General features: G+C 34.6%; 1 protein-coding gene across 2 annotated transcripts; it reads left to right on the top strand.

Annotated features, from left to right (window-relative positions):
- Positions 1–1864: 1864 nt before the first annotated feature.
- On the top strand, positions 1865–26678 carry LOC145558411 (uncharacterized). 2 transcript variants are annotated; one of them, XM_081619643.1, is made up of 9 exons: positions 1865–2717; positions 2795–2834; positions 3624–3684; positions 7629–7769; positions 23718–23757; positions 24582–24642; positions 25676–25736; positions 25830–26008; positions 26088–26678. In XM_081619643.1, exons 3-9 carry the CDS (start codon positions 3633–3635, stop codon positions 26298–26300), a joined length of 747 nt encoding a protein of 248 aa, XP_081475769.1. In that variant the 5' UTR covers positions 1865–2717; positions 2795–2834; positions 3624–3632; the 3' UTR covers positions 26301–26678. The 2 variants fall into 2 exon arrangements, with proteins under 2 accessions (XP_081475769.1, XP_081475770.1); XM_081619644.1 differs by lacking the exons at positions 1865–2717; positions 2795–2834; positions 3624–3684; positions 7629–7769; positions 23718–23757 and adding an exon at positions 23780–24314.

Below are 26678 nucleotides of genomic sequence, written 5' to 3'. Positions count from 1 at the left end.
AAGTTATAGTGAAATTTATTTTGCGTGAAATACTAATAATATACATAAAATAGTGAACTTTATTTTAAAAAAAAAAAACTTAAATTAAATCCTTAGAAAATTATAGCGGGTTGTGGAAGAGGAGTTGAATCATGAAATTTGTGCAACATAAAGTAGCAAATAGAATAATATAAATGATGTATTACATTCATATTTTGCCACGAAATACAAAATATTATAATATTAAAGAAAAATTTTCAAAATGAAAAGACCTTTTAATTTATTTATTTCTTTGTGAGAAAAGAGCTTTTATTTTTTATTTTTTGCAGAAAAGGACCTAAAAAAATAGTTTCGCGAGATGGAACTTTTCCATTTTTTTCCGACACAAAATTTCCTTCTTGCAAAAAACGAAAAACGATGGAAAATTTCATTTCACAAAGTTTTTTTTTTTTTGTTTAGGTCCCTTTCTGCACACTAAAAAATAACAATAATTATTTAAAAGATTTTTTCTCACAAGTTTTTTAAAAGGGATTTTTTAAAACTTCATATACTCTTTACATATTTCATAAAATAGTTACATATTTATTTTACTTAAATAGTTGATTGAATCATATTTTAGTGTTTATCATAAACACTACAATATAATTTTAACTAATTATTGTTTAAAAATAAATGAACAAAGTCATTAGAAGTTTGTTTAATTTATACCCGTCATTGTATAGACTAATTTATTTTAAATAACACCGAAAATTACATCTTTTTGTAAAAAGTGGAAAATTAAAAAAATTCGTATCTACTACCTACCCTATCTTACTTTTCTAGTAGTTTTCCACCATTCACCCTATTCTTTTAGGAATTTTTTTTTTTTTTTGTGAATTTTAACATATAATTATCATAGAGCAAATAAATTCTTATAATTCACCTACTTTCTTAAGGGTCCAATTTTTTTATTTTCTTCTTTACCAATCCTCCATTAAAAACATTAACCTGCATGCAATGATTACTTTTAAAGGATTGTTATCAAACGTTAGCTAGTTATTACATTTCAAAGGATAGTTTTGATAAAAGAGAATAAAATTACTTTTTTATGTTATGAGTGTTTTTTTTTAAATATATATCTCTTATTAAAAGAAAAATTCACGGCCTAAAAAACCTAAAACATGAAGTTTTAGGTTATAATAGTTTTTATTTTAAATTCTTCTCTTTTAATATATTTTTATATACAAATCAATTATATATGTTATAGAATTGTTCTAATTAAACATATAGCAATAATATAGATTCAATTTTAGAAATTTATTTTCTCTGAAAATTATAGTCATACATACAAATAAAAAAATTATAATACACTCAAAATTGAAATATACAAAATAACTACATTAAGCTAAAACTTGTTTTATCACAACTGTTAGGGGAAAATAAAACTAAAAAGTACATTGTTTATTAATTTTATAATTATTAGAATCCTTAAAAAATTGATAAGTTAACATGGAGATCCTTCGAATAATTATATAAAAACTCATGTTATGCATGTCAAAATAATAAATCAATAATGATACGTATTTCCCCCAAAAAAGTAGCTGAATTTTTATTATGAGAATATGTATATATAGGCAATAAATGTATAACGGAAAGTAAATTTTGATCATAAGAATACATAGAAAATTAATATATGATCAAAACTAAATTACTTATAATTAAAGAATTAAGGTACAAGAATTATTTATAGGAATTAAGTCACATAATATTTCTAAAGATATATGTTGTATTATATATCAATGTTTATTAAGGTAGAAAATATAATTAAGATAGAATAAACAATTGCTTTTTTTAGATTAAGGAAAAAGGGCGGGAAAATATTTAATGAGAGAGCGACACGTGGCATGATGAGGTTTTAGGTGCTTCTCTTATAGTATATATATTGATTGATTGATAGATTAATGAACTATATCGATGAATTTATTCGATTTTGTTCGCAATTTTATGGCTCAATTGTATTAGTTTTGATTACTGTGAATATGATCTTTTACTAAGCATTGTAAATATTCGTAATTATAATTGGACAATGGTTTTGCTTTCTAGTTTAAGAAGTATTATATCACTAGTAAAAAAAATCACTAATTATAACCCCCTTATTGTAACTTGCTTAAAATTTGTAGAGCTGATCAAAAGCAGCCTGGCCCGATTTTTTGCGGGCTTTGGGCATGAAAATTAGGCCCGAATTCGAGCCCAGCCCGGCCCGACCCGATTTTTTTATTTTTTATTGTGGGCTTTGGACACTAAAAATTAGGCTTTTTAGTTAATTTTTTAGACCCGGCCCGAAAAAAGCCCGAAAAGCCCGCACTAATTTTTCGGGCTTTGGCCAAGAAATTTGAGCCCGAACTAAGCCCGGACCGCTCTATGGGCTTTATTTTATGCATTGATCCCGGCCCAAACCCGGCCCGGCCCGGCCCATGATCACCTTTAAAAATTTGTTAATTTTATTGCTTATCCCTCCGCATCCCTTTTGCTTATCCCTCTGCAAGTCCGCAACCACCACTCCACCACTTCTTCTCATCTCTACGGCGGCTCTCACTCTCTTCTCCCATTCTCCATCACCTCATCTGCCAAACCTTCTACTTCACACCCCTCTGCGGCTCTCACTCTCTTCTCTTATTATCATTTCACGAATTCACACCCCTCTGCTGCTTGTTATCCTGGCACTTTGACCACCGTCGCTCCGTCGTCGCTGCTGGAAGGTTCGTATCCCTGCCACCCCCCCCTCTTTCGCATCTCTCTTTATTTTGCACTGATTTTTTGTTGTTTTGTTGTTTAGGGTTTGGATACTTATTTGAATTTCATCTCTCTTTGTTAAGGTAAGTTATAATTTTTGTTTTTTTTTTTTACTTTTTTAGTTCTTGCATTTTGTACAAAATTCATGTTTTCGGGTTCGATTTTTGGGAGACTTTGTGTTTTTTGGGGTTCGAATTTTGTGAATACATGTAACAATTTTTTTTTGTTTCACCTTTTTTTGCAATGTTCTTGTGTTTCAATTTTGCTGTTGTATTGTTGTTCTCCTAGTAATTTGTTTGATTCATTGCAATTTTCTCTCCCCAATTTCATGTATTTGTGATGCTGACTTGGTGTTTGATTATTGGTTCTTGTTTCTGGATGACTTTCATGTATTTGTTATGATGCAATCAACACCCTGAGAGGATTCCATACCAATTGCCATTCATGGTTATGAAAAGTCATAAGTATTTCACGCCTCACATAGTACTAATGACCTATATAGTCATAATGCTTGCCCTACAAAAGAGTAACCAAGGTAAGTGTTGTGTGCACTATGCATGCTACTATTGCCTTACTTACCATGCCTTAGTTTTTGTTGTCCATTTTGCTTGATTGACATGCTAAAATTGAATCAAATCCTTAAACCAAGTGTGTCAGTGTCCCATAACCTAGATGTCAAACTCCAAATTTAAGATAGCTGTAGCTGTGTTATTTTGTGTTTAAGACAATGCCATGAATTCGCTTGTACTGCCATGAATTCGCTTGTACTGTTCCAATGAAGAATATGGGCCTATCAAAGGCTAAACATATCAGCTATTTAGGACCGATTGATTTTAGGCTGCTAATCTCTAGATATTTGTTACACTTGTTAGGAAATTACAATGGAGTCAAACATTTCTCCCTGCAAACTCTCCGATTATACATCTGGAAAGGGTAAGTTTTATTCAAATTTGTTGAGTCAATTTTCATACTACGTCAGTTTCATTAGCCGTGAAATTATTGAGCATTTCTTGAATTAACTTCTAGGTGGACAAAGATAAACTTATCTATAATACTTATCTATAATAATTATCTATAATAGTGTACTAATACTGTACTATAATACTAATTAGTAAACAATACTGTGATTATTTCTTGTATTATAGATTCTAGGTGGACAAAGATAAACTTATCTATAATAGTTTTACTAAAATTAATAGCTATTATTAATACTGTAAAATTATTAGTGATTATAATAGGTGGACAAAGATAAACTTATCTATAATAGTTTTACTAAAATTAATAGTTAAGCAAAAGTTACTAATTATTATTATAGATAAACCTCTAAAGTACAGTAATTTAGTTTAACCTCTAATAATTAAAGTACAGTACTAATTTAGTAATTAATAAATAATTACTAAAGTAATTTTAGAGGTTTATCTATAATACTGTACTAGTACTGTAAAATTAGTATTATAGTACAGTACTAGTACAGTATTAATTAATAATCATCTAAAAATAATTAACAACATTTGATCTTCAAAGTACTTTAACAACCTCTAAAAGTTTTAAAACAAAAAATTATAGTATTTAACCCCTACTAATCTGTAAAAGTTTTGATCAAGTACTTTAATAATTGATTTAGAGGTTGTTAAAGTACTTTGATTTAATATCAGCTATTAAATTATCAATAATAGCTGATAATTTAATGCATGCATATTTTAACATGTACTTTAATATCATTATTTAGTTAAAAATATTTATAGTAGTGCGTAATAGCTATTATCAAGGGATTTAGTTAAATAATGATCTTCTAACATTAAATTATCAATATGCATGCATGTACTAAAAAATTTATATATGTTAGTAAGTAACCAACATGCATGCATGTACTAAAATGATATGGTAACCAACCTATATTTACAGTAATATTTAGAACAAAATATGTATTCTTTACTCCAAACCTATTATCATTTATAGCCATAAATCATAATAAGCACCTAATAATAATAATAGAAGTTCTCCTTAACATGAGTAAGATAGCTATGAAATGTCAGCAAGCTCCCCTTGGCCCCTGCCTCGGCCCCTGCCTCGGCACGCTGCCGCTGTTGCCGCTGCCTCCACAGCCTTCTGAGTTGGTACTCTATATCTGCCTGACCTCCGCAGCAGCTGCTCTTCCGGATGCGGCTCTTCCGGCTGCTGCTCTTCCGACTTATCGAGGTTCATGCCCTCAAAAGAGGAGACCAAAGGGTCCAACATTGGAGGTTGAGGTTGAGGTTGAGGAACTTCATTTTCCACCACCGGAGGTGGCATCAACAAGGGAGCAGGACCTATTTGATTCAGAGGCACAGGTTCGCATATGTGGCAGGGTAATATCTGAAAAAGAAGACAAACAGTTAGTGCCTTTTAAGTAGTCAACTAATACAAAATATTCAAAATATTCAACTTCATACTTGATCAGCAGTTAGGGCTCAGAGATTATAAGCCCTTTTAGAATGGTACTTCTCGAGTAGAAGACTGTAATCACTTCGTATCGCAGGCTGAATGCACGGAATTCTTTCAAAAACGATAACGTCCAACACAGGTGAACAGCCATTGAAAACACGCTGTTTTCCCGGTTCAGCCAAAGTAGCTTTGGACTCCATCAAACCTTTTTTTATATGACCAAGTACAATTTCAGGCCAATTCAAAGAATTAACCCTCTCTAAATCATCAACTAATGTAAACCATTTTGAATCAACTGCTTGGTACAAGGTCCTAGGGCAAAGATATTGGTCGACGATAAACAAGGTGAATCGTTTTTGAAAGATCACTTCATCCTCCTTTGTTTTAATCTCCATATCAACCATACTCTTCCTAAGATCAGAGGTCAACAGGGCATCCCCATATCGACTTTTTACAAAAGGGGGGACGTAAGTAGGCAAAAGAGAACAGTCTTCCAACATAGAGGGATCGATCACAATCCCGGAATCTGCAATACTAAGGGCTGCAGCCACATCATGGCTGCATATTTGCAGTGTCGCAGATGGGTTGAAGACAAATTTTTTCCCATCAAACACTGTACAGAGCTGGAGTACTAGAGGCCCACTAGCCTCTCGGTCTTTTTTTAGATTTATCAAGTTCTTAAAAATTGAAGAACTTAATAAATCTGTTTTGTTTTTTACCCTCAAATCTTGAAGTAGGTGAATAATTTTGCTGAGTTTAGTAGCACATTTCATTGTGCACAATGAATCTTGCATTATATATAATTGTGCACAATGAATCTTGCAATATATATAATTGTGCACAATGAATAGCGTAAGCTTGCAATTAAATTGGGTTTTTTTTTTTTTTTTGAGAGAAAATTGGGGGTTTTGATTTTTAGGGTTCGTATGCAATCAAATTGGGGGTTTTTTTAAATTAACGGTTCGTTTGCAATTCAATTGGGGGGTTTTTAAACTTAAGCTGAAAACATAAATTAGTAGTTAGAGTGTAGTCCAAAGGGGACTTTGAAGCTGCTGGCAGAGAGTTATTCTTCATTATTTCTTCATTGAGCATCACCAACGTAGCAGCAAACTCCTTGAAATACTCTGCTGTCAGGTTGTGTGGGGTGGAGGGAGTTGTGTGGGGAGCATCACCAACATTTCAATCCCTCTGTTGTAAATCAGCAACGTCCCTTATGATTCCTCCAAGTTGATGATCCATATATGCTCATGTACCTAATTGCACTTTCATCAGTTTCTAGCTGAAGGAACCTAATGTTTCTTTCCTGGGCAATAATTAGATCCTCAAAGATAGCTAGTAACTTATAAGATGCAGCTCTCTAAGTCTTGAATTTCATAGAATAGCTTATATTTATTTCAATTGACTCTTCTTTGTTTGGGGCATTTGATTTTTCCTAATTGGTTTTATTTGTTTTTTTTTCCCATTTGAAGAAAATACGTTTGCCCCATTTAAAGAAAATAGAAGATAAGGTTTACTTAACAGTAAAGTAAATATGCTGGCTTACTAGTAAATGTAATTGATTGGCAGTTAGAGCATCAAAGGGATACTTGGTTTTACTTGACGTTCTTGTTATTTGCTATGTTTTTAGAAGCCTTTATTTACTATGTTTTTAGAAGCCTTATTTCTAATTTGAGTCTAACTGTTATTGTTAGTTATAATTCGTCATCAACATGAGTACTGGTGTTCTTCAGCCAAATCGTCAGCCAATGAAATGTGCTACTAACCTCAGCAAAATTATTCACCTACTTCAAGATTTGAGGGGAAAAAACAAAACAGATTTATTAAGTTCTTCAATTTTTAAGAACTTGATAAATCTAAAAAATGAGCAGATATAAAAAATGGGGTGTATTTTATTATAATTATTATTTTTTATATCTCTACTAATCTTTTATACTACCTCTGTATCGCAATACTTGCTACATAAGTATGCGCTATGGACCCGTAGGCAAAAATTGATTTAAAGAGTGATAGAGTGAAAAATGAATAATTAATTGGGATCACTACAAATTAAAACAGAAGTTATTTTTTTTTTTTTTACACATGCATGAGTAATTTTTCACTAAATTAATATAGTAAAAAATATTTGTTGCAAGTATCATGTTACAACTTAAAGTGGCAAAAATTACGAATATTACGATACGAATCTAGAACTAACATAGTAACTACAAAAGAACTTTCCTAAGCCCGGATTATCCATCCCAACATATCAATACTTCTATTCGGTAGCGTATATCAGTACTTTTATACTAATATAGTAACCATAGAAAAAAATATTTCCTAACATTAATTAAAACCGAGCATTTGCTCGGGTATTATCTAGTTAACCTTAATGTTTTTGTTATAATATAAGTATAAAATATATGTTATGTATAATAGTATATGAATACCAATGTTAATGACTTTTTAACTTCTAGGCTTATCCGTAGTACGAAGTATTTTGACCCCGATTTTCTTCTACGCTTTTCACTCTCACTCTGCTCCTGGAAATCGATTTCAAACACCCCTAATTTTTCAGAAAATTTTCATTGAATTGTTGAAACAGAGGACGCAATCAGGTATGTGCAATTTGTTCAATTTCGTTGAATTGCTTCCCTTTTAAATTTCTTGTTTGATTAATTGATTTTATGGTTGAATTTCTTTTGCATTATTTTGAAAGTGGATTCTGCTTGTACAATAATTATTATATGAATTTTGAATTTTTGGGTTTTCTAGGGTTTATAATTGTGCACAATGAATCTTGCAATATATATAATTGTGCACAATGAATAACGTAAACTTGCAATTAAATTGGGTTTTTTTTTTTTTTTTTGAGAGAAAATTGGGGGTTTTGATTTTTAGGGTTCGTATGCAATCAAATTGGGGGTTTTTAAAATTAACGGTTCGTTTGCAATTCAATTGGGGGGTTTTTAAACTTAAGTTGAAAACATAAATTAGTAGTTAGAGTGTAGTCCAAAGGGGACTTTGAAGTTGCTGGCAGAGAGTTATTCTTCATTATTTCTTCATTGAGCATCACCAACGTAGCAGCAAACTCCTTGAAATACTCTGCTGTCAGGTTGTGTGGGGTGGAAGGGGTTGTGTGGGGAGCATCACCAACATTTCAATCCCTCTGTTGTAAATCAGCAACGTCCCTTATGATTCCTCCAAGTTGATGATCCATATATGCTCATGTACCTAATTGCACTTTCATCAGTTTCTAGCTTAAGGAACCTAATGTTTCTTTCCTAGGCAGTAATTAGATCCTCAAAGATAGCTAGTAACTTATAAGATGCAGCTCTCTAAGTCTTGAATTTCATAGAATAGCTTGTATTTATTTCAATTGACTCTTCTTTGTTTGGGGCATTTGATTTTTCCTAATTGGTTTTATTTGTTTTTTTCCCCCATTTGAAGAAAATACGTTTGCCCCATTTAAAGAAAATAGAAGATAAGGTTTATTGAACAGTAAAGTAAAGATTAGTAGGGGTAATAACCCTTACTTACCCCTACTGATCTTACCCCTACGAATATCCTTACTAGTAGGGGTAGGATATTAGTAGGGGTTTGATCAGTAGGGGTAAGATTAGTAGGGGTAAACTCTAGTAGGGGTAAGATTAGTAGGGGTACAAATCAGTAGGGGTAAGTGTAGTAGGGGTTAGAGTAGTAGGGGTATATTAGTAGGGGTAATAGTAATGATCAGTAGGGATAAGGGGTACTGATCATACCCCTACTAACCTATATTTTCGTGAATTCGTGGGGTTTGGGCATTACTTCAATTTGTTACTTCAATAAAATAAGACATGCGTCGATTTTACAACATTAAATATAGTAAAAAATATACTCCCGATCGAGAAGTACCATGAAATGCCTCTCGAACCCAGAGCTAGCTGGTTCTCCCCGAAATGCGTTGAGGCACAGCAGTTGACTGGACATCTAGGGGTAAATCACTGTTTTGGTGCTGGCCGCGAGAGCGATACTAAATCGAGGCAAACTCTGAATACTAGATATGACCTCCAAATAACACGGGTCAAGGTCGGCCAGTGAGACGATGGGGGATAAGCTTCATCATCGAGAGGGAAACAGCCCGGATCACCAGCTAAGGCCCCTAAATGACCGCTCAGTGATAAAGGAGGTAGGGGTGCAGAGACAGCCAGGAGGTTTGCCTAGAAGCAGCCACCCTTGAAAGAGTGCATAATAGCTAGATGAACGACATGTGTTCACCTAGAGGGCGGGATGTAAAAAATCATCGATAGGGGAGCGTTCCGTGTTAGATGGAAGCATCGGCGCGAGCCGTGCTGGACGAAGCGGAAGTAGGGGTACAGATTAGTAGGGGTTAGGGGTAAGGGTAGTAGGGGTACATATTACTAGGGGTAAGGATATTATTAGGACTTTGATCAGTAGGGGTAAGTGTAGTAGGGGTTAGAGTAGTAGGGTAAGGATATTAGTAGGGGTAATATTAGTAAGGGTAATAGTAATGATCAGTAGGGGTAAGATTAGTAGGGGTTTGATCAGTAGGGGTTAGGGTAGTAGGAGTAAGGGTAAGATTAGTAGGGGTTTGATCAGTAAGTGTAGTAGGGGTTAGGGTAGTAGGGGTAAGATTAGTAGGGGTTTGATCTTAAACCACTACCCCTACTGATCTAAACCCCTTTGCTAACTGAGTGTACCTACGCCAACTGATTAGTAGGGGTTAGGGGTAAGGGTAGTAGGCGTAGGTTAAACACAGTTGGCGTAGGGTACACTCAGCTGGCGTAGGGTACAATCAGTTGGCGTAGGTTACACTCAATTGGCGTTGGTTACACTCAGTTGGCGTAGGGTACACTCAGTTGGCGTATGGTACACTCAGTTAGCGTAGGGTGAACTCAGGTGGCGTAGGGTACATTCTTCGGCTACTAAAAGTGGCCGAAGGAATTCCTGAGAAAGACTTAAATTCATTTAGCACTTTGATTGAAGTGGCGATGAGCCACTATGAATTAATCGATGCTCGAATAGATGCGTATGTATCCTCCTCAACCCTACTTTGGAGGATGTCCTATGCTTGACTGGTTTGCCTATATATGGCGAGCCAGTGTTCCCTAGTGATAGCCGGGACTCCAGTACGTTTTGTCGAGTTTTTGGGGACGAGGTCGCCAACAAACTCAATATAGCTGACACAGTTCACGGTGTTACACTACCTCACCCGGACTTAATTGCAAATGATGAACAATTGGGGAGAGAAAAAAGGCGGATTGCGATCTTATTGAAGATCGTTCATTGTGTCATCATTCCGTCAAAAGACGGTCACAATTGCAAATGCGCGTATATTCAATTTGTAGAAGATTTGGCGAAGGTGAATGGTTATGCTTGGGGAGCCGCACTTCTTACGTTTCTCATTCACGCAATGCGGTCATTCAAAGAAAAGCCTATGGGAAACATCAAGGGATTTAATCCGATCGTTGTGTAGTTACGACCGCCGATCACCGGGGCTTGTCCATCGACTACGCCTTTCGGCCTGATCTTAGGCCCTGACTCACCCTCCGTGGACAAACCTTACGGAGGAACCCTTAGGTTTTCGGGGCATTGGATTCTCACCAATGTTTGCGTTACTCAAGCCGACATTCTCGCTTCCGCTTCGTCCAGCACGGCTCGCGCCGTGCTTCCATCTAACACGGAACGCTCCCCTACCGATGCTTTTTTACATCCCGCCCTCTAGGTGAACGACATAGTTTCACCCAAGCTTCATCCTTGTCATGGATAGATCACCCAGGTTCGGGGTCCATAAGCAGTGATCAAACCCCTACTAATCTTACCCCTACTCCTACTACCCTAACCCCTACTGATCAAACCCCTACTAATCTTACCCCTACTGTTCATTACTACCCTTACTAATCTTACTCCTACTAATATCCTTACCCCTACTACTCTAACCCCTACTACACTTACCCCTACTAATCAAACCCCTACTAATATCCTTAACCCTACTACTCTAACCCCTACTAATCTGTACCCCTACTACCCTTACCCCTAACCCGTACTAATCTGTACCCCTACTTCCGCTTCGTCCAGCACGGCTCGCGCCGATGCTTCCATCTAACACGGAACGCTCTCCTACCGATGCTTTTTTACATCCCGCCCTCTAGGTGAACGACATGTCGTTCATCTAGCTATTACGCACTCTTTCAAGGGTGGCTGCTTCAAGGCAAACCTCCTGGCTGTCTCTGCACCCCTACCTCCTTTATCACTGAGCAGTGACAATTGGCCTATGAAGACTCGCTTTCGCAGTTTCAGTAATTTCGTGCAATGAGAATAGAGATCGGTCTGTCTTGTCTTACGGCCGCCGTTCACCGGGGCTTGTCGATCGACTACGCCTTTCGGCCTGATCTTAGGCCCTGACTCACCTTAGGTTTTCAGGGCATTGGATTCTCACCAATGTTTGCGTTACTCAAGCCGACATTTTCGCTTTCGCTTCGTCCAGCACGGCTCGCGCCGAGGCTTCCAGCTAGCTCTGGGTTCCACTGGCATTTCACCCATAACCACAACTCATCCGCTGATTCTTCAACATCTGTCGGTTCGGACCTCCACTTAGTTTCACCCAAGCTTCATCCTGGTCATGCCCTACGCCAGCTGAGTGTACCCTATGCCTATTGTGTGTAACCTCAGTTGGCGTAGGGTACACTCGGTTAGCGTAGGGTACACTCAATTGGCGTAGTGAACACTCAGTTGGCGTAGGATACACTCGGTTAGCGTAGGGTACACTCAGTTGGCGTAGTAAACACTCAGTTGACGTTGACTACACACAGTTGGCGTGGGGTACACTCAGTTGGCGTAGGGTACACTCAGTTGCTACTGATCGAACCCCTATTACCCCTACTACTCTAACCCCTACTACACTTAGTAGGGGTTAGGGTTTAGATCAGTAGGGGTAAGATCAGTAGGGGTAGGTAAGGATATTAGTAGGGGTTTGATCAGTAGGGGTAAGATCAGTAGGGGTAAACCCTAGTAGGGGTTAGGATAGTAGGGGTTTGATCAGTAGGGATAAGATTAGTAGAGGTAAACCCTAGTAGGGGTTAGGGTAGTAGGGGTAAGATGGGGGTTTGATATCCTTACCCCTATTGATCTTACCCCTACTACCCTAACCCCTACTAATCTTACCCCTACTAATCAAACCCCTACTGATATCCTTACCCCTGTTGATCTTACCCCTACTACCCTAACCCCTAATCCTTACCCCTACTGATCAAACCCCTACTGATATCTTTACCCCTACTGATCTTACCCCTACTACCCTAACCCCTACTAATCTTACCCCTACTGATCAAACCCCCATCTTATCCCTACTACCCTAACCCCTACTAGGGTTTACCCCTACTAATCTCCCTACTAATCTTACCCCTACTGATCAAACCCCTACTAATATCCTTACCTACCCCTACTGATCAAACCCTACTAATCTTACCCCTACTGATCACCCTTACTGATCTAAACCCTAACCCCTACTACCCTTACCCCTACTGATCAAACCCCTACTAATCTTACCCTTACTGTACGGGTAAGATTAGTAGGGGTTTGATCAATTATGGTATTAAATATAGAGAGAGGTAGAAAAGTTATTTATTAGGGTATTAGGGTTTGATCAGTAGGGGTAGGTAAAGACAGTTTCAGCAAAAGATTCTGGCAATTACAAGAAAGAAGAACAAACATGAAAAATTCAATTCACAAATTTTCCAAATTTAATAACATGGGTTCTTGATAAATCAAATAATCTGAATCATGAAAAATATTCTGGATAAAATATGTATATGAAAATAGCAATTAATAGAACAACTCACCGACATTATTTTCCCGGATATGTCTTCCTCTAGCAGGTTTTCGCCAAATTGTTCTACCTCTAAAAGAGGAACCTCACTCTTCTCTCTCTCTGCTCTCTCCCTCTTATTCCCAATTATTTTGCTTTTACACACTGAAGTAACCTCTGCCACTTTATTTTCCTCAAGCATATTGTATTTTGTGAGGGGAGTAGAGTAAGTAGGGTGAGAATTGTAAACCCCCACAGTCAATTGCCCCGTTGAATCGAGGAGGACTGGCTTTGTAAGCTCAAATTTCCAGAAAATTGCAAAAATCCAAAACCAGAATTTTTGAATGTTGATTTAAGAATTGAAAATTGCTTTAATTAAAAAAATCCAACCTCAAATTTCTGAAAATTGATTCAAGACTAGAATGACGGTGGTAGTCACGGTGGCGGCGGCGGCGTAGGAGGCGTCGACAGTTGTAGCAGTCCGGCTGGAAGCAGAAGCAACTACAATGATGAAGACAATTTTTCTTCCTTTTTCATTTTTTTTAATACTCGTATAAATGGTGTAAAAATTAAAGTAATGGCAAAGAATTGGTTGGGGAATTGAATTACAGAGAATAGAGAGAAGATCGAAAGAGATGAGGGTTGTAATTTTAACGAGGGATAATTTAGTAAATCATTTAATTCATGGGGCCTACTGTTAAATTGGCGTCGGCTGATGTTAAAAAGTTGTGCTTCACAAAAACTAGACAACTTAGGGCCCGTTCGGTAACACTGTGGTTTTCCAGTTTTTTGTTTTTTGTTTTTTAAAGTCATATGATATATATCCTATAATTCTATAAAAATTAATAAAACTTATTAGAAACATACTGAAAATGAAAACCGACAACTAAAAAGTGAAAACCACTTTTTATGGTTTCCTGGTTTTTGTTTTTAGTTTTAAAAAAAAAACAGAAAACTAAAAACAAATGGTTACCGAATGAGCCCTTAGGGATGTTAAATATAAAAAAAAAAGTTTATGGGTGTTTCTCACAAAAGTGGCCAAGTTGTTGGGTGTTATTGGCAAAATTTCCTAAAAAAAATTGAAACAAAACACAAAAGCACACATGAGTCAGCTGGCCACTCGTTGGGTTGGGTCGTGCTGGGCCGAATTCAAAACCCAAGTCCCCTCCCATACTCCCACTGTCCCACACATGAGGGCAAATTATTATATAGACCCCCTCTCATCTTGCAATATATACCCCTCCACTAATAAGAAATTAAATAATAATAAAAAACGGCTAATAATAATCTATTTGTAAATAACTAGTTTCCCCCGGGGCGCAAGGCGCCCCGTGGGCAACATCAAAACAATTATAGTTTCATACTATAGATGGGTCGGTTATACGTTGTATCAAATGCGAATAGTTTAATTGAGCATGTGCTGCATCAAATGTGTCATTTTAGGTTGAGAGGTCACAATTGATTCGAAAGCATGAAAAATGTGTCATCAAATGTAGCGTATATGCTCAATTATAAATTTGAGCATGAAAAATATAAATTTGAGCATGAAAAATAAAATTAATTTTGACTCTAATTTCTTCAGCGGCTACCAAAGGCAAACAATGTGGTTGGAAAATCGTTCAAGTATGCTACTATTAATTATTTCAGCACCTTTTGGATCTTATTGTGACGATGCATCTACAATTTCAACCGTGGTTTCTCCGTCTAAATTGTCATTATCAGCCAACCCAATGGCTCCAAAGGTAGTTTTTTCTCGTTACCAATTTACATGAATGATTTATATTGCACCAATGGTGGTAACGTGTTCTGAACACGTTGCTCCTATGGTGCTAACGTGTTCCTAACACGTTGCTCCTATGGTGCTAACGTGTTCCTAACACGTTGCACCAATGGTTGTAACGTGTTTTGAACACGTTCTTCCATGGTTGTTAACGTGATTCAAGCAAGTTGCTTCCATGGGTGTAACGTATTTAGGGTTTGTTGCTGCCATGGGGGCATCGCGATAAGGGAACGTTCATATGCATCGTTTTATGCTTTTAAATTTAATAACTAATTAGCGTATTTAATGAAATTATTTAGGACAATAACGACGGAGATGGCATGGACTATAGTGAAAGTTTTTCCACCGATCAGAAGTTTTCCCGTCATCACGAGGCACGTGATTGGGCGAAACCGATAGCTCATGGGATTGGTTTTGAAATTGTTATTTCCAAAATCAATTATACATCGGTGTATCGCATGGTAACCTACCTACGCTGTAATAAGGGAGAGTAGCACAGTGGATGAGACTTGCTGAAAATTTGCATTAAGAATTTGTAATAAGTTCAATTTGTGCATATATTTAATGTTGTAACTTGAGTTAGTTCAATATATGAATATATTTAATGTTGTAACCGTGGATGAAACTCATTAAAAGAAAATTCATGATCTAATCAGAATATGACGAAAAGGAGTAATGCGATTACATACAAATACAAGATATGGAGTGTAGGAAGTAAAATCAAAATATGCCATTATATACAAATACAAAAAAGAATTTGCACCAAAAAAAAATACAAAAAAGAATAATACAAAAAAAAAAAATGCTATGCATGACCGCCCCAACTAGGTGGACGCTCTCTCGGTGTACGTCGTCGGATGCCAACAAGTGTCCCAAGTATCCTTAACCAATGAATAATAATTATCGTAATCGTCAATATTTTCTAATTAACAACAATTACACCAATTTATTATAATTACTAATAATTTTTAATTAAAAGTAATTACACCAATTTATTATAAAAAAAAATTCGAATATTTTTGTGTATAATTTCTAATTAAAAATTATTACGCTACCTTATAGTTTAAAATTCCAATTAATTACCAGTTAACAATAATTAAGCCAATCTATAACAATTACACCAATTCATATTAATTCGTAATTACACCATTTTATAATTTTAAAAAATCAAATTATTAACATAAACTAATTAATACTAAATAATAATTATTAAAATATTCCCCTAAATTTAACATTAGTTCATCAAATTCCCAAAAAAAAATCAGAAAAAATTGCAAAAAATTGCAAAAAAAAAAATCAAAATTCTAATTAGATCTAAATTACCTTCTCTGCAAATGTTCATCAAATTAAACACAACAAAATTGAAAAAATTCCCCTAAATTTAACATTAGTTCATCAAATTCCCAAAAAAAAAATCAAAAAAAATTCAGAAAATTAAAAAAACTGAAAATTCCAGAAAAATTTCAGAAAATAATAATAAAAAAACTGAAAAAATAAGAAAATCATAAACAAAAAACTGAAAATTCTAGGTAAATTTCACCCCAAATTCCTAAAACATTCAAACATAAAAAATGCTAAATTTCATCTCCAATTGACATATATCAACACATTCCTCACAAAATTCATCTCCAATTGACAACAAAAAAAAAAGGAAAAATTGCAAAAAAAAAAATCAAAATTCAAAGGAGATCTGAAATTACCTTCGATGCAACCTCACTTCGCTCAGATGCGCCGGCGACCTCCTTCCCTGGACGTTTTCGGGTAAGGGTAGTATTGGAAAATAAGGTAAAATATGGGCGGTATCTAGTAAATACGGACGGTATTTAGTAATACCCTTATTATTAGTAATTGTAGACTAGTTAGACATGTATTTTTAGTGGTTATGTATTATTAGTCCACCATTATTATTAGTGGTTATGTATTTTTGTTCAACTTAGATTATTGTAGTACCAAAAAATTAAAGATCTAAAAAAAATCCTCAAGAAATTAATTCACCCAACTACTTATCAAGTACTACTACTAATATAGTAATTGTATACTCCGTATCAATTCATGTGCATTACTATTAATTATACCCATATAAAAAATTAGAGGGGAAAAAAGAAACATTGAAATCATCATTTTCTGAATTGGATCAAATACCTAATTTAAAATAAAATGGTCATATAAAAAAAACGAACATTAAAAACTTTGAAATATATCCACACCCATATCATATATTTAGTGTCTCAAAAACGTGATCAAAATTTACTTTATTTCCTGATTCCCACATATTTTTTTTAGCTAGAATCTTTTGTTAAAAAAATTTCCCATGAATTACCAAAACTAATTTACTAGTGTATTTATCAATTGTGAAAATTTAAAGTACTTGGTTATATTGAACCTAAGGAAAGGGCAGAACAGCCCTTATCAGCATAACAGAAGTATTAAGTTTTACATTCAAGCAAAGGGCAGAACAACCCTTGTCAGCATCATAATCTAGAATTCAATTAAAACAATATTAAATTGGCAGCAAATAACATCATAATATAAGTCTCCATTACATAATCTCATCCTCTCCATGAACAGGCCCCAAATCACTCCATGAACAGGCCCCAAATCACTCATCACCTGAAAAGATCAACAATTCCCTAATCACTAATACAATAAAAATTCAAAAATTCATTTAATTAACATAATATTCAAGACTATTAAGTTTGAATCCACGTAACATCAAAAGGTTGGCAGCAACAATACTAGCAGCTATGGTCTATCACATTTGGAGGTGTAGCACAGTGCCATAGAGGAAGGAAAACCATAAGTACAGGCAAAACAATTGTAGATATTCAGTTTTTTGGGAAAAAAAATAAATATTAAGGCTCATAAACAGCAAAGATTTATCAAGCAGTTACTATGGTACAGGCTAAGGCTCAATGGTCCAGTTGGGTTTGGAATAGGCTCTCTGTTCCAAGGCATAGGTGCACTGCATGGTTGCTGTTTCATGGCAGGTTAGCTACAAAAGCAAGACTGATTAAGTTTGGTATGCAAAGAACATTTGCTCCCGCCCTGTCATTGTTGCAGGGGCTTAAGGGTTGGCTTAAGATCTCTGGTTGCCCTAGCTGCTACCTCAGAATGTTTAGATGGATTAATTGCAGGAGTGATTGGTCTAAGTTTCAGAAGAGAGTGTACTATGCTGTTATGAGTGCTGCTGTCTACCATGTTTCGCATATGAGGAATATTAAGGTGTGGCAAGGAACTCTTATTGATCCAAATCAGGTTGTAAACCAGATTAAATTTGAGCTTGTTCATAGAATTCAATCTGTTATTCCTAGGAAAGTCAGTGTTAGAGATGTTAATTAGTTGCATAGTTCTTGTTGACCCAAAAATTTTTTGATGAAATTACAGCAAATCATACCCGAAAATTTAACATACCTGTTTCAAGGGCAATATTTTGTGGATCAAGGTAAAGTTTCTCCTTCACGACTTTGATGAGATTTTCATGCGTCAATCTTGTGAAAAGAGGAGCTCCAATGAGGGAGTGCTTCTCCAGCCACTTGCCAGCTCTCAACCCCTCATGAAGGGAAATATCACCACTGTTGATTAAGGCGTTTATCCTTTCGGCAACGTCGGAGTTATTGGATTGCATTAGCTGAGAATTGGACGCAGAGGGCTGTGAATGGGATGCAGAGCGCTGAGAAGGGGAGGGAGAGCGCCGAGAAGTGGAGGCAGAGCGCGGCAAACTGCACCCAGTCCTTTGAGGATTCAAGTATACACTGGGGAATTGCGCAATAAGCCCACACTGACTGCAGGCTCCAAATGCTCTATTGACATTGTCTAGTACTGTGGTTGCCTGCAAAACAAATTCCAAGAAAAGAAGACAATCGATCACTGTCATTACTGCTAACATTATATTTTGACGGGAAAGTAGCAATTTTATTAAGCCAAATCAAAAGCAACACACTCCATAACAGAAAGAGGTGCTTTTCCAACCATACAATAAGCTCACTTACATCCAGACTCATCCTAACAAAAACAAAGGACACGCTAACACACAAAATACACAGCTGACCAATATGCAAATTCAGTAGAAAGAATTTGATGTGATATAATGTTGTTATATGATAGCAAATGTTTTGTGATGTGTTTCACTACTGGAGTTTTGAAATATAGAGTGATATTTACATGTTGCTAATTATCTTTAACTACTAGGTATCATTATGGCTCGGTCTTATGCATTTGAGCTCGCATTTCAAAGGGAGAAAAAAGAAGGCTTAAACAACTTCAATTAGTTAATGTACTTCGTATCAATCAATATTTTATAAACAACACATTACACAAGTTGAAAAAGAAAAATTGGGAAATGCTACAGATTGCAACTTTTAGGGAGAAAAAATTTGAAGTAAAAGCAAGAACTTGCAGCAAGAACTTACCCTATTTCTATATACTGTTCTCATATGCTTGGCCCTGAAATAGACCTGATGATCTAGGACCGGGCCATAGCCTTCCTCATTCAGAATTCTCACCAGTTCGACCCAAATGTCCCTACTGTCAAATCTAATTTCGACTTCATTGAGATGATCATCTTCAGACCATCTAATTTGAATCAGCAATTCTAAGATCCTATCATCTCGTCCATTTTCCTTCACCATATCAAACAAAATAATTTAGGAAATAAATATCAACAATTATAAGATTTCATAACATTCACAACCAAACCCCACTTTCATAACATTCACAACAAATGGCAGAGGCCAGCTGAGTGTCGGGTAAGTTGACATATCCTACTCAGAATGAGACGCCAATTTCCACTATCTTTTATGATATTTTGAGGTTAAAGGATTTATTTGATTTTTTCTCAATTAATCATGTAAAGAGAAATGGCAATTGTCTTTCACAACCTCAAATAAAAAAAAAAAAAAAAAAAAAAAAAAACCCACTTTCAACTTTCAAGTTTCAAACCACAACTTATTTTTCATTTTTTAAAGGAAGAAAAAATAAAAACAAACAAACAAAGTAGTAACAGAAGCTAAAATTGTGGAAATAGAACAAACATATATTCATCAATGTAATCCCAAAATTAAGCCTTTCAACTAGATGTAAAGTTAAGTGGCTCAAAGAGGGTGATGATAATACAAAGTTCTTTCATCAAGCTAGCAGGACTAGACAGTTTCAGCAAAAGATTCTGGCAATTACAAGCAAGAAGAACAAACATGAAAAATTCAATTCACAAATTTTCCAAATTTAATAACATGGGTTCTTGATAAATCAAATAATCTGAATCATGAAAAAAATTCTGGATAAAATATGTATATGAAAATAGCAATTAATAGAACAACTCACCGACATTATTTTCCCGGATCTGTCTTCCTCTAGCAGGTTTTCACCAAATTGTTCTACCTCTAAAAGAGGAACCTCACTCTTCTCTTTATCTGCTCTCTCCCTCTTATTCCCAATTATTTTGCTTTTACACACAACCTCTGCCACTTTATTTTCCTCAAGCATATTGTATTTTGTGAGGGGAGTAGAGTAAGTAGGGTGAGATTTGTAAACCCCCTTAGTCACATCAAAATTGGTAGTTGAAATAGCAATTCATTGCTTTGTTGAATCGAGGAGGGGAGTAGAGTAAGTAGGCTGACATCTCCTCGTTAGGGAGGAAAGTGATGCCAAGCTTCAAAGGTCAAATTTGCAGGAATTAGGGTTTCATTTCTCCTCGGTAAGAAGGAAAGTGATGCCATTTCTCTGTTACTTCTCCTTTTCCTCTTTCTCTTCCCAAATAGCTTATCATATTTTTTTTTAATTACTTTTATTTATTTTTACACGAATTCGGGTTTGATTTGAATTAGGTCGTATAATTCGACGCTTTTATAACAATTGGTTAAATTTTATTAGTTTTGATTACTGTAAATATTATTAGGTTGATTCTATATAGTAGCTTAACTAGCATAGCACCCGTGCGATGCACGGCTTGAAAATCTTAATATTAACTTTGGAAATAGTAATGTAAAGATTTGCACAATTCATTTCCTAATATAGTGACTTTAGCATCACATCTTTATACTCTACATTTTATGTTTATAAATAACAACCTATATTAATATATTTTTTTTAATAAAAAAAAACCAATACAAAACAATAGTAATCTTTATACAAAATCTTGATTAACTCCCCTCACAGAACACTAAGTAACCATTACACTAAACACCCGTTAATTCATATATACACTACATATATAATAAATTTTCAGTAACCCATGTCTAAACATGAAAAATGCATGGCTTAAAAAGTTATAGTGAAATTTATTTTGCATGAAATATTAAAAATATACATAAAATAGTGAACTTTATTTTTTTAAAAAAAAAACTTAAATTAAATCCTTAGAAAATTATAACGGGTTGTGGAAGAGGAGTTGAATCATGAAATTTGTGCAACATAAATTAGCAAATAGAATAATATAAATGATGTATTACATTCATATTTTGCCACAAAATACAAAATATTATAATATTAAAGAAAAATTTTCAAAATGAAAAGACCTTTTAATTTATTTATTTCTTTGTGAGAAAAGAGCTTTTATTTTTTTTTTTTTTACAGAAAAGGACCTAAAAAAATAGTTTTGCGAAATGGAACTTTTCCATTTTTTTCCGACACAAAATTTACTTCTCGCAAAAAACGAAAAACGATGGAAAATTTCATTTCACAAAGTTTTTTTTTTGTTTAGGTCCCTTTATGCACACTAAAAAATAACAATAATTATTTAAAAGATTTTTTCTCACAAGTTTTTTAAATTTTACTTAAATAGTTTATTGAATCATATTTTAGTGTTTATCATAAACACTACAATATAATTTTAACTAATTATTGTTTAAAAATAAATGAACAAAGTCATTAGAAGTTTGTTTAATTTATACCCGTCATTGTATAGACTAATTTGTTTTAAATAACACCGAAAATTACATCTTTTTGTAAAAAGTGGAAATTAAAAAATTCGTATCTACTACCTACCCTATCTTACTTTTCTAGTAGTTTTCCACCATTCACCCTATTCTTTTAGGAATTTTTTTTTTTTTTGTGAATTTTAACATATAATTATCATAGAGCAAATAAATTCTTATAATTCACCTACTTTCTTAAGGGTCCAATTTTTTTATTTTCTTCTTTACCAATCCTCCATTAAAAACATTAACCTGCATGCAATGATTACTTTTAAAGGATTGTTATCAAACGTTAGCTAGTTATTACATTTCAAAGGATAGTTTTGATACAAGAGAATAAAATTACTTTTTTTATGTTATGAGTGTTTTTTTTAAATATATATCTCTTATTAAAAGAAAAATTCACGGCCTAAAAAACCTAAAACATGAAGTTTTAGGTTATAATAGTTTTTATTTTAAATTCTTCTCTTTTAATATATTTTTATATACAGATCAATTACATATGTTATAGAATTGTTCTAATTAAACATATAGCAATAATATAGATTCAATTTTAGAAATTTATTTTCTCTGAAAATTATAGTCATACATACAAATAAAAAAATTATAATACACTCAAAATTGAAATATACAAAATAACTACATTAAGCTAAAACTTGTTTTATCACAACTGTTAGGGGAAAATAAAATTAAAAAGTACATTGTTTATTAATTTTCTAATTATTAGAATCCTTAAAAAATTGATAACATGGAGATCCTTCGAATAATTATATAAAAACTCATGTTATGCATGTCAAAATAATAAATCAATAATGATACTTATTTCCCCCAAAAAAGTAGCTGAATTTTTATTATGAGAATATGTATATATAGGCAATAAATGTATAACGGAAAGTAAATTTTGATCATAAGAATACATAGAAAATTAATATATGATCAAAACTAAATTACTTATAATTAAAGAATTAAGGTACAAGTATTATTTATAGGAATTAAGTCACATAATATTTCTAAAGATATATGTTGTATTATATATCAATGTTTATTAAGGTAGAAAATATAATTAAGATAGAATAAAAAATTGCTTTTTTTAGATTAAGGAAAAAGGGCGGGAAAATATTTAATGAGAGAGCGACACGTGGCATGATGAGGTTTTAGGTGCTTCTCTTATAGTATATATATTGATTGATTGATAGATTAATGAACTATATCGATGAATTTATTCGATTTTGTTCGCAATTTTATGGCTTAATTGTATTAGTTTTGATTACTTTGAATATGATCTTTTACTAAGCATTGTAAATATTCGTAATTATAATTGGACAATGGTTTTGCTTTCTAGTTTAAGAAGTATTATATCACTAGAAAAAAAATCACTAATTATAACCCCCTTATTGTAACTTGCTTAAAATTTGTAGAGCTGATCAAAAGCAGCCTGGCCCGATTTTTTGCGGGCTTTGGGCATGAAAATTAGGCCCGAATTCGGGCCCAGCCCGGCCCGACCCGATTTTTTTATTTTTTATTGTGGGCTTTGGACACTAAAAATTAGCCTTTTTAGTTAATTTTTTAGACCCGGCCCGAAAAAAGCCCGAAAAGCCCGCACTAATTTTTCGGGCTTTGGCCAAGAAATTTGAGCCCGAACTAAGCCCGGCCCGCTCTATGGGCTTTATTTTATGCATTGATCCCGGCCCAAACCCGGCCCGGCCCATGATCACCTTTAAAAATTTGTTAATTTTATTGCTTATCCCTCTGCATCCCTTTTGCTTATCCCTCTGCAAGTCCGCAACCACCACTCCACCACCTCTTCTCATCTCTACGGCGGCTCTCACTCTCTTCTCCCATTCTCCATCACCTCATCTGCCAAACCTTCTACTTCACACCCCTCTGCGGCTCTCACTCTCTTCTCTTATTATCATTTCACGAATTCACACCCGTCTGCTGCTTGTTATCCTGGCACTTCGACCACCGTCGCTCCGTCGTCGCTGCTGGAAGGTTCGTATCCCTGCCACCCCCCCTCTTTCGCATCTCTCTTTGTTTTGCACTGATTTTTTGTTGTTTTGTTGTTTAGGGTTTGGATACTTATTTGAATTTCATCTCTCTTTGTTAAGGTAAGTTATAATTTTTGTTTTTTTTTTTACTTTTTTTGTTCTTGCATTTTGTACGAAATTCATGTTTTCGGGTTCGATTTTTGGGAGACTTTGTGTTTTTTGGGGTTCGAATTTTGTGAATACATGTAACAATTTTTTTTTGTTTCACCTTTTTTTGCAATGTTCTTGTGTTTCAATTTTGCTGTTGTATTGTTGTTCTCCTAGTAATTTGTTTGATTCATTGCAATTTTCTCTCCCCAATTTCATGTATTTGTGATGCTGACTTGGTGTTTGATTATTGGTTCTTGTTTCTGGATGACTTTCATGTATTTGTTATGATGCAATCAACACCCTGAGAGGATTCCATACCAATTGCCATTCATGGTTATGAAAAGTCATAAGTATTTCACGCCTCACATAGTACTAATGACCTATATAGTCATAATGCTTGCCCTACAAAAGAGTAACCAAGGTAAGTGTTGTGTGCACTATGCATGCTACTATTGCCTTACTTACCATGCCTTAGTTTTTGTTGTAGTTCGTTTTGCTTCTTTTTTGGGAAAACTTCAAATCCTAAGGTGACATTCTTTCTCTCTTTTATTAGTTCAATTTCAACTAATAGATAAATTTATTATTATTATTTTTATCAAATTCTAATTAAGTTATCACCGATTCATAGATTCCAAATGCTACAAGATTATGTTAGCAGTGTAGTTGATGTAATTAGATCGGAGGATTGTATATATTTAATTTCATTAAACTTATTTAGATGATCTGATCTATATTTAATTTCATTATTAAACTTAATGCTACAAGATTATGCAAGCTTCTGTGGTGATGGGCAGGTTGGTAGTGTTGCTAGCTTGCACTCGTGTGGTAACATTGATTCCTTCTAGGCTTGCCTCGGTGAGTTCTTTCCAACTCCCCTTTTATTTCTTGGTTTGCTTAGTTTTTTAGGATTAGATATAGGATTGAGACGATAGTTTGAGGATGTTTGCTTTGTTAGGGGCAAGAGGTTCCCGACCTGAGGACACTGGATGGTTGATGGCATTGTGCCACAACCTTATTTGATGATTTTGGGAATTATGTGCCTAATTTGCTTGCCTTGTGGTTCGATTCTCTTGATTTGTTTTGATTTCTTTTGAATTATTCCTGTTTTATTTTGTTTTTGTTTTACATTGGTTTTGGTTTTGTTCCTTTTGTTTCACTTGCTTTCTTTGCTTTGCTTTTGCTTAAATCAATGTTATAGGAGGTTCAATTGGATTTCTTCCTTTTTTTTTATTGAAAGTTTTGCTTTTGAAAATTATAAGACAAAGAAGTCAAGCAGATTAGTTATATACTTTGCTTATTGCTGAAAATAAAAAATCTCACTGTCGCTTGCGTGGGCCGTCTCAAGGATCTAAATCTAACTATGTCAAACATGAATGGGGATGAGTGCCCATTTTGCTTGATTAACATGGTAAATGATTAGATTCTTAAACGGGGGCGTAGTTGTGGCATGAGATCACAATCGTGTGGCATGAGATCGCAATCGCGTCACTCTAATAATTAATAAACATGTAACCAATCACTAGCTTGTAATTTAAAACACTCTTGCTTATCGCTTTACACAATCTCACTATTGCTTCCGTGGGCCGTCTCAAGGATCTAAATCTAACTATGTCAAACATGAATAGGGATGAGTGCCCATTTTGCTTGATTGACATGCTAAAATTGAATCAAATCCTTAAACCAAGTGTGTCAGTGTCCCATAACCTAGATGTCAAACTCCAAATTTAAGATAGCTGTAGCTGTGTTATTTTGTGTTTAAGACAATGCCATGAATTCGCTTGTACTGTTCCAATGAAGAATATGGGCCTATCAAAGGCTAAACATATCAGCTATTTAGGACCGATTGATTTTAGGCTGCTAATCTCTAGATATTTGTTACACTTATTAGGAAATTACAATGGAGTCAAACGTTTCTCCCTGCAAACTCTCCGATTATACGTCTGGAAAGGGTAAGTTTTATTCAAATTTGTTGAGTCAATTTTCATACTACGTTAGTTTCATTAGCCGTGAAATTATTGAGCATTTCTTGAATTAACTTCTAGGTGGACAAAGATTTTCACACTATGTGGTTTGGAATGGTAGACGGCCTGGAATTTACTCATCTTGGAATGACTGTAGTAAACAAGTGATGGGATTCAAAAATGCTACATTTAAAGGGTATTATGATTTGGAATCTGCCATTACTGCTTTCAAAGGCGATGATGAAGGGCCTCTTTCTAGTGTAAGTTAAATTATCCTTTTGATTGTGATTCAACGTTATGTTACTAAGAATTGCAATTGACTTTTACTTTATTTGTCAGGGAGGTGCCATGAGAGATACTTCTTCGGGGATGTGCCCAAATTGTGAATACCTCTCTTTGAAAATCAAGCTCTTGGAAACTGAATTGGCCTACTACAAGGAGAAGCTGCAGAATAGTCCATCCCGATCTTCGTCGAATGAAAAATCTGTTCCTATGCTCATTGAAGAGCTGGGTGAAATTCTTAAAAATAAGGCAGTGATGTCCTGCCAGTGACATTGGTGATGATGGTCCCGCTGGTGACATTTCAGCTTCTGTACAAGTGATGTAAAAATTAGATTTATGATTGGAACTTAACAAATGGATATGTTTTCATGTTGGGGTTAAGGAACTTTCTTTTTTTTTTTTTTTGTATTCATGGTGGTTGTTTTGGAGAATATTAAAGCTATGGTATGGGCATCTTCGGAATGACGAAGAGCACCTCCCCTTATTCCTAGACTTTCTTAATGTATTTAGTTAGTTTATTGAACTTATTTTGGACATGTATGTGAAGTCCAACTTTATTAATCTTGTAGTAATTTATCAACAGTTTTGAGTTTGGAATTTTGGATGTTGAATGAATATGCTAGGCTACCATGCACGGTTTACAATAAA

Source organism: Chenopodium album, chromosome 9 (genome assembly GCF_948465745.1).
Source record: "Chenopodium album chromosome 9, dcCheAlbu1.1, whole genome shotgun sequence".
Lineage (NCBI taxonomy): Eukaryota > Viridiplantae > Streptophyta > Magnoliopsida > Caryophyllales > Amaranthaceae > Chenopodium > Chenopodium album.
This window is presented reverse-complemented; position numbering and strand designations above follow the sequence as displayed.